This window comes from Tricharina praecox (genome assembly GCF_024521635.1).
Source record: "Tricharina praecox strain CBS 144465 chromosome Unknown BZA05scaffold_26, whole genome shotgun sequence".
Classification (NCBI taxonomy): domain Eukaryota; kingdom Fungi; phylum Ascomycota; class Pezizomycetes; order Pezizales; family Pyronemataceae; genus Tricharina; species Tricharina praecox.
Window position 1 is genome coordinate 39,843 of NW_026250428.1, and position 16,426 is coordinate 56,268.

At 51.3% G+C, this 16,426-nt stretch overlaps 2 protein-coding genes across 2 annotated transcripts; both read left to right on the top strand.

The window, feature by feature from the left end:
- Positions 1-1,174: 1,174 nt before the first annotated feature.
- BZA05DRAFT_421278 (uncharacterized protein) lies at positions 1,175-2,445 on the top strand (the record flags this gene model as incomplete). The annotated part of the gene is made up of 2 exons (XM_051485690.1): positions 1,175-1,643; positions 1,727-2,445. 2 exons carry the CDS (start codon positions 1,175-1,177, stop codon positions 2,443-2,445), a joined length of 1,188 nt encoding a protein of 395 aa, XP_051336419.1.
- A 5,039-nt stretch (positions 2,446-7,484) lies between these two features.
- Positions 7,485-10,786, top strand: BZA05DRAFT_407774 (uncharacterized protein). Its single transcript, XM_051484654.1, has one exon. The coding sequence runs from the start codon at positions 7,650-7,652 to the stop codon at positions 10,410-10,412; it is 2,763 nt and encodes a 920-aa protein (XP_051336420.1). The 5' UTR covers positions 7,485-7,649; the 3' UTR covers positions 10,413-10,786.
- The last annotated feature ends 5,640 nt before the right edge of the window (positions 10,787-16,426 follow it).

The window sequence follows — 16,426 nt, forward strand, 5'->3', positions numbered from 1 at the left end:
GGCGTCCGGACCTCAGGCGTCTGGTGCCCTGAGCGTGATGGGGTCTACGAGCAGCCCGCCGACGAGACGAGCCTGGAGGCCATTTAGATAGCACATGTATATAGAGGACCCTCTGCCGCTGCAGAAGACAGACGATAATCAAGACTTCATACTCCTATATTTGACAGTTTGGCTAATGACGCAGATCTCTACCGAAGATTGGCAATTGCGCGGTCCGATGGTGGTCTCAACATTCTAAGCTACGAACTGCTATTACTACACATCTTATAGCCTACGGACTGCCACAGTTCGAACCAATATCAGCGAGCATCGTCCGGTGCAACCAGCCATAGAAACCCCCTAGATGACAGGGTGACCTATATAAGGGGAAAGGGCACGCCGAGATCGTGAGGGACTAGAACGATACGAGGAGGAGTCGAATGGGTTGTAGACTAAAATTTTACCAACCTACGCAGTGGAAATTCCGGCGCTGGTTCGAGCAGGTTTCGAAGGTGTGGGGATAGCAAATCTGACGGATGAAATGTATTCCAGTAGACTTATGTTAAGATTAGACGCCCGGAAGGCTCTAGAAGACTCACGATCGGGAAGGCTCCACCTGATGACGGGGCACGGACCGTGCTCGTCTCAGAAGTCGAAGGAACCCCGAGTATCTCCTACGTAAGAGTATTCTGCCTTGGACAAGACGAACGTGTATATAGAGGGCCTTTCTGGCCCAACCTGAAGTAGAGAATCAACTGAACAGATGTCTATTCATCTATCCATCTCTATCTATATCATCCATATTCTGGTAGATTTATCGTATCAATTTCCTAGCCTGCCACAAATGGGTCTTGGCGGCATGAAAGTGTGGAGTGTCACTCGCACCTGGAAGCTTGAATGTTAACCAGCAGGTTTTCCCGAAACAGGAATCATTTTAAGGTACACCTTCAAGAAAGGTTTTCTTTGTTCTAAAGAAGCCTCTTCGGTCGCTAGCCAGGCACAAAAACGATGACCACAGATAGAAGGAAGCGAAGGTGAATTCTTCTTGACTCCTCTACACTTTTCATCACACTCAACCCTCAACCTTCAACCTTCAACCTTCGCGCACCCTCGTCTTTTACCTTTCCTTCAGACTCAGATACCTCCAACAAACATTACTCTCACACCCGACCGATCGTTCCTACAATCTCCGATAATGTCCGGATCCCAGCCAGACGGGGGTCATCACGACAACAAGTATTTCAACAATGGGGTGCACGATGAGCGCAAGAGCGAGATCGAGCCGCCGACAACCAAGGTGGAGCCTGCTACGAGCGACAACTGTGACCCCCACGGACCTGAAAACGCATTCGACGGCCGTCAGGGCTCACCAGATTATCGCCATCGTCACAAGATAGCCATTCTCGAGTGGACCGCAGGAAGCAGTAGCTTACTTCAAAGTTCCTACCAGCGATCATCGATCAGCCTCAATACCTTACCGGAAGAACTGCTTCGGATAATTTTCAAGTTTTCCAGTTCATTGGACGATGCACGCGCACTCGCTTTCTGCAGCAAATCATTCTACGACATTTACAAGGACGACGAAGGCGGAATCCGCTTGGCACTCTTGCCGACGCATCCAATACTGAGCGACAGTGGAAGAAACTACTACGAGTGTGCTGTCCGTGTGTTCGTCAGAAAGCAAATCACGGAGGTTGAAGGCAAGTAACGCATGTTTGAGCGACACTTGGAGACTATTTCTAACCAGATCCAGACCAGGGCGAAGTCGACGACAAGAAGAGAAACAAGATTCTACGGGCTGGTGGGTTCGCGACCGTCAACGCCATCATCGATATGGCTACGATTGTCAATCATACAGCAGACATCCTATATGGAGAACTGATGGAGATTGCGAACCTCCGCTGCGACCATCTTCACTTCGCTATATTCAAATGTTTTGCCCGAGGCATCTGGGTACGCTGCCTTTGGGACATCTGGATACTGCTTGCAGAGGGCGAGAAACTGGTGGAGGAGCTGTTTCCAATCGGACATCCGGGTCGTCAACGACACCGCATCAACTCTTTCATCACCGAACATATCTGCTTGTTCGTCAGTCGGGACCGGGGGTGGCGGAACTCTGGGTTTCCCGATACTAAAGCGTTACTCATAGTTGCTCCTGCCGATTGGAACATGTGGTCCTGCCACCTTGCGACATACTATCGGCTCATGGATTTCTGCGACCTGGAATACCGCAAGGCAAGATTCAATTCACTGGCGAAGCTGTTCCGAATTCTGGAGTATGATGCGAATAGGAAGCTTATCGCTAAACTTCAAGGGAGGGTGTCAATGCTGGAGAGTGTCCATAACATATTTATGACCCGATTGAAGATCTCACCGGCTGAGAACACCGTGTTCAATGCCTCGATAAAGAGTCTCAAGGATATGATTGCGAAGTTGGAAGACAGGAATAGGGGGGCGGAGAAATAAGGAACATCACAGAGTTACAGCGGCGGCTGGCTGAAACTTTGGAGGAGATTGGTGTCATTTGGGGGGTGATAGGAGGCCGAAGCGGAGGTGGAGAAGCTGGCCGTGTCGTTACGGTGTCCTAGTGAATTTCATCCTCTTCATTACCACTTGTGCGCCCATACATATGCGATTTCTTCAGGAGGAGTGTTGTCTGCGGTACTTTTGTGATGGTCCTCCTAATTGTCGAGGATCGGGTTTAATGACATCGCGCTTCAATTAACCGAGTTGAGGAATAACTTCGGTGGGAACGGACGGATATCATGGGCACGGACAGATACCTCAGGGAAGGAATACGATGGGATATAGTTTTTGCTTCGATGTATCTCTTGAAACACTCTCTCTGTTGTCTTGTCTTTTGTTCTGTATCTAGCAATCGCATCTCTATCTCTCACTCTCATTCGTTCGCTCAGATCCGCTTAACAAAACTAACGGCTGTAACGGGCTTGAACTGCAGCATAAGAGCGTTCTACCCAAGGTTGCTACCCTCTTGTACATCTGGGGGACCTTGAGTACTGGGCTCCCATTCCCTCACCACCTGGGAAATTCGCTCCAATTGAGCCATGATCGCCGCCGGTGATTTCCCTTCAATCCTCCGTTACAACCCTAAATCCGAAGCTAGTAAGGAACACAGCTGTCAAGCCCAACACCCACCAGTTTTGCGAGAGCTACACGCACTTATGAAAGCCGACAGCAAGTGCCAACCTATAAAGAGATGTGTCGCGATTGCAGCAAGGGCACTGCAGATGACACTATATGACTCGACATCAGTGAAGCCTTGCTGAAATCCAACCTATGGCTATTTCGTAGCGGCAATTCATGACCACCACCGCAGCTAGTTGCTTGCACGCTTCACGCATTCACTGACTGCCCATATTCTAAGAAGGCTGCGCGTAATATGTTTTGCGCATCGCGCGCGTTCACCGACTTTATGCCTTCTACGACAGATGGGTATCATAGTCGCCTTACTCCTCCTTATGCGCGAACTTGGGGTTCTATTGTCCCACTGTATTGTCCCGCTGAGTGGCCTTCGCTCACACCCCCCACGCCCCGCTCGGGATCACTTGGTTCTGCTAATCCAGATGGAGCTCGCACGCGATTAATTAGTCGGTGATGAACTCTTCTAGAGTGTCCTCTGAGACCAAGCGCCGAGTGATACGACGGAGATCTCAATCACGGAGGTGATATCTGGTAACGAGTGACTGATTATGATGCAATTACGGAAGAGGAAATGGATGTAAACTGCTCATTTCTGCTATATTTATTCCGGTATTGCCCGTTCTCTCAATGGCGAAAAAGCAATCATATTCGCACATCTTTCATAGACCGGGATTTTTCTCTTTTTTGTTGCGATATTACTTACTTTCTCCTGGGCACACGATGGCTTCATAAGTTGCTTTACCGAGTGATTTGATGAACAATGTCAGAATGTCGGACGTCAGGAGATGACGATGTCCCTGGCGGGGTATCCGAGCACGGAAGACCTACCTTCAGAAGAAATCAATGGCGAGATACTCTGGTTCATGAAGCATGTATATCGAGAGAGAGAGAGAGCTGTGCACGATATTGTTGTTGTACCGAATCGATTATCTTCTTTTACCTACCTCATTATGCAACAAAAATTTATGAACGCGAACTGCAGCTTGAGATTGCTATTATGCTAGCTACTGCTTCTCGACCAGGACATATATCCTCCCCTCCGCGCCTAAGCACGCCGAACCCCGCCCAGTCCACTCTCGCCGTCACCCAACCCCCACAGGTTCCCCACTATTCGCACCCCTCCTCGCGGCCCGCAGGGCAGGGGGCCCTAGGGGGGCGGTGAATGGTGTTGGAGTCTTCCCCAACATCCGCTGAAGTAGTAGCAGGCCGCCGTAGCGCGGCGATCCAACGGCTCGTCTTGTCCGTTTTGGGCGCCGAACGGTGTCTTCTTTACACCACCGTATCGATTATTTAAGTCAGTCTCTCGTGCTCCGCGTCTGTCGTACACTCGGAGATACGTACTTATGGTTCGTCATATTACCCTTCGAAGAGTGCATGGTGGAGGGAATGAAGATTCTGAGTGGTATCATTGGTTGCCTTGAAGAACAGTGTTAGCGCCTCCACGGTGAACTGGATTGTCAAAAAGACCAACAGCTTCGATAGTGGGAACGGATGGTTGTGGCAGTTGAGGGATTGCTGACGATAACTTATAGTAGTAACGGGAGGTTGTGTTGGCTTAGAAGGGGATGTTTGTGGAGTTGAAGTATTGCTACCGATAACTGATAGTGATGAAGGATGATTGTAGAGAAGAGAAGGAGGGGTTTTTGTAGTGGTTGTCGGCGAAGAATTCCGCTAGAGTCGCTAGGGTCCGCTCATTCTATTACCTGTTTTGTAGGTTCAGTAGGCTGGGTAGGCTGGGGGAAAGTGATCAAACCTTGTCCTCGTGATCAGCTTCGAACCATCTCGAACCCTGGCCCTACACAAGGGAACCTCGCAGTGACCTAACGGTCAATTCTTGCTACCGCACTGGCCCAGCGACACGGGTTCAAGTAGTCATGAAGTTGGTGATCTAGCTCGGGGTGCATCACTTTTTATTTGTCCCGCCTGACCGTGTGCGCTTGAGGTCACTCGCTCTACGAGTGATGGAATAAGTTTGACATCGTGGTCATGACAGACCTATACCAGGTAGTATTGATATCGATGTGAATAGAGAGGATAGCCGAGAGCCCCAAGAGTGTAGGATGTAGGGCAAAGGTCTGTGCCTTCTACTTCCATTAAGAAACCAAGTGAGTTATATTGCAACAGAACATGGTGTTATTTCCGTCGAGCGTATCGCAACCACAGGGCATGTCGTTACGGGGATCGGGAAAGCCAGAGCGAGCCGCCGCAGACTGATCGAGGCGAAGCTGGACAGTGGGGAGGAAAGGACATGTTCCTACGCCATGATCTTGAGAGGCCGAATGCATTGATGCTTAAATGGAAGGGGAGGAGAAAAAACTAGGATTCGGAATCAAGAATGACCACAACTTATGGCCAGGGGGATAGGGGGCGATTTTATTCGATTCAATATGCTTACTGCAAGTCACAATAGACTGTTTGGATTGCTTTTCAGTTTTGCTGCTTAAGGTATGAAGGTATAGGTACCCGGAATGCCAGAAATATCTGTCCACTGGGTTCGAGGATGAGACCGGAGATTGGTTTGAAGGCTAGCATACCTATTGGTCATCACAGCAAACCCGGTATCATGACTGTAATCCTCAACTGAGTGCCTTACATTAGAGTCATTTACTAGAAGATTCACTCAAACAACGAAGAAATGGCAAAATCATACTCGATTAGGATGCAGAGCAAGAAAGTCTATCAGCCACCCGCCAATAGTCACCAGCCCATAGTATGTAGCGACGATCTCTAGCCACAATCTGTAGCCACTAACTATCCACTAGCTAGCAGCAAACTGCGCCCAGCTATCAGCCGCACCTCATGTTCGTGGCTGAAACCATCAAATCCGGACGTGCTGGTTCGTGTATCACGCTAATAGGCGACATCCTAAAATCCCCGCATACAAATAAGTTTGTTTCAACCTGTTATGATTAACTCACCACACTTTCTAAAGAAGTTTGGCTTCTGCTACGACCTACTTTAACCCTTCCTCTATTATGTAACAGATCGCTTTTAACTTTTCTGGGTGTTGTGGTTGAGTTAAACCGGGGGTGGGGTTGGGCATTTTTCGGAATCTTTTCTAACGGCCACAAAGCTAATCCTAAAAAAAAGTGTGTGGCTGTGGCGAGGAGTCACGTGCTTGTAGCAAAGAAAGGTTTTCACCCCTGGGTTCCGTGTCTGTACCGTAACCACCAACCATTCCTACTACCACCAACCATTCCCACTACCACCACCACCACTACCACCACCACATCCAAATAACTTCGACTAAATGTCTTCCGTTATGACTTTCCTCCTACACTACACGTCGTATTGAAAGAAGCAGCTCTTTCAATTGGATAAATCCGCTGATTTACCTGTGGATCAGTTCAACGAAGTTCAGCCGTTGGTGTGCGGTGTCTCCGCGTTTCGAAATACGAATACAACAGAACGGAGCAGTATCCAACCATAAGTCGATGACAAACCGATCCAACACAGAATCAGCAGTATCCGTGATAATGATCAGTGCCCGGTTACTGTCAAATTGACGCGTCAACTCATCGGACTGCATCCTACCGTTATTCTCGAACGCGAAACCAAACATTACCACAGTTACCATTTTGAAACCAGTTGTACGGCGAAAACATCAGCTGATCGCGATAAAAGTCGAGAAGAACTACCTATTCCGCTGCTCATATTTTATTTTCGCATGGAAACCGAAACGGAGGTTTTAACCTGATGCCTAGCAACGGTATAAAAATATACTGTTGAGCTTGCAACAGCTGTGTACGAGAAGATTGGATTGGTAGTCTTAGTGGAAGGTGCTGGTGAAGCACCGGTGCAGGATAATGGACGGATCGAGGCAATTCAACTAGATTTCCGTATCATCGAAGAATAAATACGACATATCACCTGATATGGCATGAAACCAAATGGGAGGCCATCGCCAGCAGCAAGTCTCGGACTTTGATGGAGGAGTCTAGTTGTAAATATTTTGTTTTAGAATAATTTTACTATGAGACGAGTAATCGCGGCAAATATCTGAATGTCTTTTGACATCATTTTCGATGGGATTGTATGAAGGACATGAGTCGGTGTGCCGCGGAATCTGCTATGGTTGTGCTGTGCGGGCGATGGTGTTGGGCGGACGAGGGTGTTGTGCCCACTGCTGTGCGGACGACGGTGTGGGTAATAGATATGTAGACAGGACGACTTTTCGACAGGCGACAGCCACACCCACATGTGTTGTACCACACGCTAAATGTTAGCGTTGCGGCCGCTAGAAAAGATTCCATTTTTTCACTCCTATGTTACGTGTCCCCAACCATACCAAGCCTTTGTACCCCGCACCATATGTACGCAGGGCGATCGGCGGGTCAGTGCGGGGTCTGAAACCGGACAAACCACGGAAACCAGTCACCCTGGTTCTGCGGATTGCGCCAACGATCCTTACCGACACTCCGCAGGCCCTCCCGATACAAGCAAGTCGAGACGCTATCCTCATCGTCATCATCAACATCTTCAGACCATCCTCCATCAGAGTCGCCGCCATGTCGGGGACCTGCACTTGGGCAAAGTGCACCCGCGTCGGGGTCTGTAAGGTTTACCTGAAAATTCTCGGGCGCCAGTTCTGTGCGTCCCATTGTGCGCTCCATCGGGAATCCATGGGAATCGAGGATTTGTGCGAATTTTGCAACGGTGATTTCCAGACGACACCAGTTGTCGGAGACGTCGACCGCCCCATTCGGTCGGACCTCACTCTACAGCAACCACGACGGCCGGCCGGACAGCACCCAAGCTACGCCGTTGATGAGCCGTATGCTAGCAATCCAGACACCGGCACTCGCTGGCTAACACCGGCTGCTCAGCCGGCTCAATATGTTTTCCCCCAAGCTTCGGTTCAGCACTACTATCCTTCTGCGAGACGAACCGAACAGCAGCACGATTACGCGAAAGCCACAGAGAAATGGCCACAGCAACCGGAACACGTCACGGAGCGACCATCTCGAAACCAGAAAGGCTCCGCGGATGAGCTACAGTACCCCGCCGCGCGCGATTTCCGAACTCTGGACGCTCCCGACACGCAGGGAGCTGCGGGACGACAGCCGCGGGGTTGGGGCGTACCTGGGCGAGAGCCAGGGCAAAAACAACCACCATCATCAGCACACCGGGATGCATCTAGGTTACCGCCGCCGATCCTCAAAAGTCTCGCGGTTCAACCGGTCCCAAAACCGATACTGAAGCCCCCCAGAAAACTGGAATTTCAGCCATCAAGGACGGACACTTCCGCCGAGAAATGGGCGACCCAGCGTTCCGTTGCCCCGCCCGCCCCCATAAACCCGGTGCCCCCACAGAGCAGGGGGGAGCGCCCATGGAACCAGTATGGCTCCGAAGGGCAGCGCCGCCCCCGTGAACGGCCTTACTCGCTGCGGACTCAACCCCCGTTCAGCACGAGGCCTGGAGCGCCACATGTTCGGCCGCCCCCTACATACTCGGATTCAGAGGACTCGACATCCGAGGACGACAAATTCTCCACCACCGCCCCCGAGCCTGCCTGGCAACCACAAGAGCACGACCTACCCGAGCCACAACTGGCTAGGAAACCGCAACCGCAACGGGGGCGGCAGCTCAGATTCGAAGAACCGGTCAAGCAGATTCAACCGCGCGGGCGGAAGGGACCTACGACGTATTTCCCCGCCGCCGATCAGCCATCCCTGTGGGATCCGCAGCGCCGCAAGGCGAAACCTGCATTTCCGGATCCAGTGCCAGGCCCATCCTCGCCCGCATCGGCAAAACAGCTTTCCGATGGGAAAAGCCCGCGCCGTCGAGGCGAGCTAGCCCTGCAACCTCTGGATCCAGTCATCAGCACCACTACCGAAATAAAGCCCCTGAAACCTGTCGCAAACCGACACGCCTCGCCAGTCGTCGACAGGGGGCATTCACTCCCCACCACCTCGCCTGAGCGTACGCACAATCCGAAAGCAAAACGGCAAAAAGAGGTCTCCGTGATTCCGAAGAAGAAGCCATCCGCACCGAAGCCGCGCCGGAATGTCAATGAGCATCGGACTCTACGACCACGACCAACAAAACAACAAAATGCGACAGAACCGGTCGCTCCTGCAAAGTTCCCCATCAGCGGTGGAGGTCACTCCGAACCGCGACTTGGGCGCGAGTCCGCCTCCGATTCGGAATCCGCAACCGACCCCACGCGAATCCCACTTTCCGAAGGGGAATCCACAGACGATTCCTCCTCCGTTTCGGATGATACTGCCAAAACCGGGAAGCAAGCCTCCCAGCAGGAAGAGATTATCGTCCGTTACCGTTTCCTTGAGGACCTCGAATCTGCTGCTCTCCGGAACGTCTACCTAGACAGCGTTCCCATCCCCGAGGTCTACCGGGAGTTGGTCGATAACCTACCCGCATATTGTATCGATAATGGACAGGAAGATGGCGAGCCCGATATCGATGTCTTCGGTAATCCCCGACCACCGCCTGAGCGGTCGAGCAGCCACATTCCCGATGCTCCATTGGAGCCAGTGCCAGAGCCAGAACCAGAGCCAGTGTTGGATTGTTCCAAGGAACCTCTTCCCAAGCCGCAGCATTCTCCGGATTTCGAAGAATTTCCCTGTGAGGAGCATCAAAGGCCACCCGTAGGCGAAGATCTGGCCGCCGACCTCAACCCTGCATTCGTGGAGTACGACGGGGGGACGTACGACGAGGAGGAATACTTCGAAGATGCGGAACAGGAGGCTTACGGAGAAGATGCCACATACAGCCCCGAAAGGGATCCGCACGAATCCGACGAAGCACCTTCCGACAGCTCCAGCGCAGAGCCTTCGCAACCCTACCTTGACGGCTCATCGGATCCAATCGACGAGCTCCTCTCCCTCTGGGAGACGGCGTCTCTCCCCGACCATTCCGTCGCGCAAACGTTCGAGAACGATCACGATTCCATCCCATGGCACACATCCGGCGGCAGCGACGTGGCCAAAACCGAGCCATCCTTCACCGACGATGCCGACCCCCAACCCCAACGAACACCCGCTTCGGAAGCAGTGGGAGCGTCCGCAACGGCGGAAATCTACATTTCGGAAACCTGCTACACCAAGAACCGGAAAAACTTTTATGCAGTGCACGCGGGCAAAAGAGCAGGGATCTACGGGACGTTCCCGGAGATGCAAGAGCAAACCTTGGGCGTGTCGCGAGCTAGGATCACGAAGTACCGCAACTTAGACGAGGCTAAGGCGTCGTTTGACGACTGGGAGACGAAGGGCCTGTATCGCTCGCCGCCGAAGAAGGAGGGAGAGCCTTGATTCCAAAGTTTCGGTCAGCGGTTATTTCGCGCATTCCATCGCACGGATATTTTTCTTTGCTTTTCAGACTTGATTTATAGTTTGCTTATAGTTGCGACGCGGGGGGAAATCTCAAAATAGCAGCTCGCCTGATTCTAAGGTCGCTTTTGGTTTGGCTTCTTTTTTGTCGGTAATGCCTATGACGATTCATTTGTATGTACGGATCTAGAATGCACGTTTTTTTTTTTCCTGGGTGTGGGTACATCTCCAGTCCCTGCGCATCCAACCGGACAGTTAGCAGGTTCAGGGTATATCCAGAGGCGTGACATTCCGAGAGTACGTAGCCCGCCGCATCTTGCGTGAGTGGGTGGTGGAGTGGGACTGTGAAGTGGAGGTGGTCGTGGTGGGGATGGTGGGGATGCGGTGGTTAACTTACCTATCCCCTGAGTACATTCTCGTATATCCATGAACTTTTCGAAGTTCTTTACGAATGCTGGTAGAAATGCGAGCTCTAAAAGTATTATTGCTAGCATATCCTCAGTTGACTGAAGTAATCAATTGAAGCTCACTGGTTGCTACAATGATGATTGTGGAAAATTTCCACAGCAGTGATTCGAGCCATAAAATATCTTATCTCTGATCACGATGGACATAATATGGATGCCAATAAGCGAGACGCTTCTACGGCTTGATTGTTCTTGAGACTCGAAGCCTCGAAACCTCGCGTGTAGAGTATGTGCTTCACAAGACCTGTTCCCATCAGATGAATAACCTCAACCCGGTAACCTCCCAAGGACGGATTGTGTTTTTCCAGAGACAGAGATCGCATGCAAACATCGCATGCAGCTTCAAGAGAAGTAAACAACCAGTCGCCCCACGATGAACACCCTCGAGAGTAGCCAAGGAAGCGAAGCAAATTCCAAGTTGCCCCGATGCGGCAGGCAACAAGTCGAAGCGCGACCGAAGCAGCCGCGAAGAGAAATGAGAGTTTTGAACGGGAAGAGGCGAGGAGAATGACGGAGTGGAATATGCCGAGTTTCGTCTGCGCATCAGCTATCTGAGATACTCCTACCACCAACCAATACCCTGTGCGCGCAAGCTCTCGGAGAATACCAGAAGCCGGGGAAGCGAACGACCCGGTTGTCTTAGAGAGTCGTTTAGATACCGCGGGAATCTGGATGATCCTAGTAGTTACCTCACAGCGAATCATGCCGGATCTCGGTTAACGACTACGTCCCATCCTGTTGAATTTTCGCGTCACGAATGTAACGCCGTACACTGTGAGTGTCCCCAATCCGAAAAAGCAAACAGACCATAGTTCTAACCCAAGAAACCGAACTGAACGCCAAAAGCATACCAGCAGCCAATCGGAAATAAACGCGCGCTCAGAAATCAAGCAACCATACGATCCGATATCTCCGACAGCAAGGAATGTACCAGACCAACGCGAGCATGGGGTTGATGTTGACGAAAATCCATTTCGCGCCGTCGTGGCGTACGCACTCGTCCTGGATCACCGGGAATGTTGAGCTTTCGGGTTGCAATGCGTAATAGACGCCCGGCAGCCCCCGTCGTTCGCTCTCCTCGTGGGCGATGTCCAATAGCTCGAGATCTGCGAGGAGCTCATCGACTTCCGTCTGGTGGTGCTGCTGTTCCTGCATGCCGCGCCGTGCTATCTCGCCGCCGCTTCGTTCGGTGGCGGCCCAGTATTCATCGGCTTCGGAGCAGACGTTCCAGATGTCCGGCATCGTGTGTGCGGGTAGGGAAAGATGGTGACAGTGCTTTTCCGTGCTGCTTATTCGGTTAGTACATGGAAATAACTCGGGACCGCGGGGATGGTAGTCGTACAATATTGACCAACGAAATGCCGTGAGTATAAAACAGACCTTGCGTGGGTCAAAACTGCACACTTATGGCCGCCGTCGCTCGAGCCAAGGAGAATTTTGGGTTATCGGGCATCACGGTGGTATCCTATCGTGGGAGCGGGGAGCAAGGAGGATCCACATGCTCACTATCGAGAGCGGGTGATATCCCCAAGCCACCCACGATATAAGTCCAACCCCTCACCCCACCGCGACCCGGAATATCGGATGCACGAACCAAGGTGGACATACTTGGAATCATACAGAGTAGTTGAGCTACACTCTGCTATTTTTCCACGTGCCGCGACTGGCGTGCTGGCCCCAGAGGGCGAGCCAGGCAATGGGAGGCGGCAGGAAAGGCGGTATGTGTGTCGATATAGTAGTCGCCGCTTTGGTCTCGATACTGAATGAACGAGGTAAATGTGGTTTCTGAGGTTGTGGTTTCGTCCTGGCCGAGCACGCGCGTGGTCACCAAAGTAATATCCAGTGTTGTAGCAACTGCTGTGGTGAGGACTGTTAAAAACATTCGGCAGGAATTGCCGCCTCCACGAGAAATCGAGCCATCTCCACATCACGTGCTCGATGACCAGGAGATCACAAATCCGAAGAATTGCAAGAACGAGTGTCCGTGATGAGCTAAGTGCGCCAGACGTGGCGATTAGCCCTCGGGGTGCCAGTCTGTGGCGGCAAGGGTGGGCTGGCGAATTCCGGTAGCATGGCGAATGACGACGAGGCGGCCTGGCCGTGGCGTGTGATGTTGACCACTGAGAGCATTTCCCCGCCCACCAATAGGACCACGGGGCAATGTGGTTGTTTCGCTCCTCGGAGAACGGAGAAACTGTAATGCTCAGTAACTATCGCAGGGCAATGAGAACGGGGCTTTCACTGCAGCCACCTACATACCGGTAGTCCCCATAGCTTGTTGAGCAGAGCCCATCTCTCGCATGACGGGTTGACTGGTGTGTGCGTGTGAACCCTCACCGCCAAGACCCTCCCCTCCCTTTCGGTGCCCACGATTCGAGGTCCTACCTATCTCCCAGCTCCTGCATCGTTTACCCCCCACGGTGCATCCATTCACACCGGTGCGAGGGTGTGTCGTATCACTGCCGACAACGAAACACGTGGGTGTTGCGATTCACCGGAAAACTGCTCGGATGGATTGTTGAAGATCTGACGAAATGATATTGAAGGAAACAGATTATTGTGGAACACAAAGGGAACTCCAGGAATTCCAAGCAAACTTTCTAAGCTAATATTAAATAGGCAGGAAAACGCGTGATAGCCCGGCAGGAATTATTGATGGAGCCAATCGCTCAGTGAAGTGAACATAACTGACCATTGCACCCCTGGAATGCTTAGAGAACTTCAAGAGTAACGCTCGAATCAACTCTTCATGTCCAGAGAGAAAAGACCAGCAGTATCATCGAAAGGGAATCCGCTAGGCATAACGGTCCCAGAAAGTTTGTCCCTTCGAGATGTCTCCTTCCTTTCGAACCGAGTTGCATGATCCGCCCATTCAGCACTCCGTACGCAGACCATTGGTTCTACACTCCCTATTTTGGTGAAGCTATATGCATGTACATAGATTGCTAAAAACTTTGCCCACTAGGTTCGAGATGATTATATCAGGGATTGGATTAAGTGAAGCAGACGCTGTGATGACTGATAGACTCCCCTCAAAGTAGGTACAGCTGCCACGGACCCGATCTCTAATCTAATCATGATCGAACCTACCGGCAGTAGGTAGTTCGAATTTCATGGCGAATTCCCCCCCCCCCCCCCCCCCTAGAACTCCAAATCGACACTGCCGTACGTCCGCGGACTGGACGGCCGCACTATCAACCGACTATTCTTCGGCGACCTCGACGACTGCTCGGAATTCTTGGCGGCTTGCATATGAATCGAAGAGCACCGCTGTTTCCACTGCTTGTACGATAGGCCTTGTGCACTGGGCTCCACGACTCCTTATCTGACGGAAACATCGGTATTGCCATATCGGAGGAGACGTGGCTAGCGACTGAGTGTAAAATGAATTGAAATCATCTGCGCAGCCGTGGGACACTTACGAATAGCTGTAATAACGTAATTGCATCTAAAAAGGATCTTTGATAAACTGTTGCCAATGGCCCGAACGATGGTAAATTGTGTGAAGTCCTGAGAATGATACTCGAGTAATTGTCGAGTCAATTCCCGTCAGCATCGGAAGTATTGACACAAGTCATTAAAAGAGAAACCTCCGGATGATGGCCAATGATCACTACGGCTCAGGGTTGAAGACGAATCGTGTTTATATTTCACGCGGAATTGAAAAGTGAAAACTACGGCATGAGACCGTAAAGGACGGTGAGCCGTATACCGAGCGACCCCCATCTACGCATTTGGTGACCACTGAGGCGGGAGAGCTCACTTATTCCTGGCGTATGAGAGCACATCGACAGAGGCAAGCCACAAATGAGCGGACTATTTATTCGAACGCTAAAGTGAGAGTGAACCCTACTACCGCAGCGGATTCACCTCCTCATCCTGAATAGCAAGCCATTCTATGTCTGCCTGTTCCATGTAGATGCTTGCGATTGTTTCCTGCATGGTGCTGAGGATACCTCGGATATCGGAGTCCCGGGGAACGACACGGTCGCGGGATTCTTGTAGTCTGAGGGCCAAGGTGCTCATGGTATCAATGAGATCCCGACGACGTTGGAAGAGGGAAACAATGATGGTTTCGGAGGTAGAATCGGCTGTGTTCGACATGGCGGTTTAAGGGTATTTATCTGCTGTATGTTGGGCAAGAGTCGAGGGGAAGCCCGGTTTTGTGCGTGCCGGGGGATCCGTGTTGAAGGTGGACTCAGATGAATGTGATGCTTTGACAGGGGGTGTGCAACACGATCGTCAGTGAAACCGTCGAAACCAACTCTTGCCGTTCTTTGTTCATCGTCCGCCTTTCGCTATGCAGAGGGTTTCCCAGCTTCACATTTATCCTGTGGGTACATCAATAATAACAGTCTATTCAAAGCACATATCGATCCGTCTCAGAAGTGTTAATTACCCACACACTTTCAGTGTGTTTTTCGATCCTTGAGTCGGTGTGTTTTATGTGTATTTTTGAACATGTACTTCGAAAAGACAATTTAATCGTATTCATACGATAGGCAAAGAACATCCAAAGAGTAAAGTAGAGAAGTGATCTTTCCAACGGTAGAAACTGCCGACGTCATTGGATTGAACACTGTTCGCAGTGTGCTTATTAATAACCGGATAACTAACAGCCTACAGGTGGCTTTCGAAGCACGTGAAAAATGCAGATTTCACTTAGATAGGAAGATAGATCATCTTATCAGCGGACTTTGGGATCTACAGGCGAGGCGCTAGCGGTGACTAGTATTAGCGCACATCGCCGCCCTTTTCTCTCGCACGTCAACCCCTTCCTTTCTTTTTCTCCCACCATCCTTCGTCATCATCACCATCCACACACTCCTTTACAGAGCCCTGCGGGGCAGCCACCAATATCGATACTTCCACTACTCAAACTTCGGAACACACTTCTTCGTCGACGCCGAAATATATTGCGTTTTCAATGCCGCGAGTCGTGAGTCTTCCATCATCTAACTTTCACAATGTTCATTCGGGTTAACATCTCTCAAGTACTACTGCGAGTCCCGCTCAGAGTTCCAGAAATTCGGTCAGCAGCACCGAGGGTCTAACTCGCGGGTCTTTCGCCGTGGGCCTGTGGGTGAGTGGCTCATGATTCCGCGATAATCGCCTTCCTCCTCTGCTCATAGCTGACCGAACCTAGAAACCGCCAAGAAGGCCCATGGTGGGCGGTCTGTGTCCAGTCGATTCACTAGATAGATAGAAAATACTACTGGAGTCGGGGCATAACCAAGGCCCGCCGTGGGAGGGCTCAGATTCCCAGGCAGGCCTGGGAATCGTCCGCGCGTCTGTCGCGGTCGACATCCGGGTGAGTGGCTCCTGATTACGCAATACCCGTCTTCCTCCTTTGCACATAGCTGACCTAACCTAGAAGCCCCAAGGAAGGCCCACGGTGGGTGGTCTTTGTCTCCCAGGAAGTATATACACTAGATAGAAAATATCACCGGAGTCTGGGCATCGATGTCTTAAACGTCTTCTTTCTTTCGCATTGCTTCCTTCCATTTATTGCGTTCCTGCTAGCTATGT

Coding starts and splice junctions, on each gene's coding strand:
- BZA05DRAFT_407774 (XM_051484654.1), top strand. CDS start 7,650: ATGTCGGGGACCTGCACTTGGGCAAAGTGCACCCGCGTCGGGGTCTGT.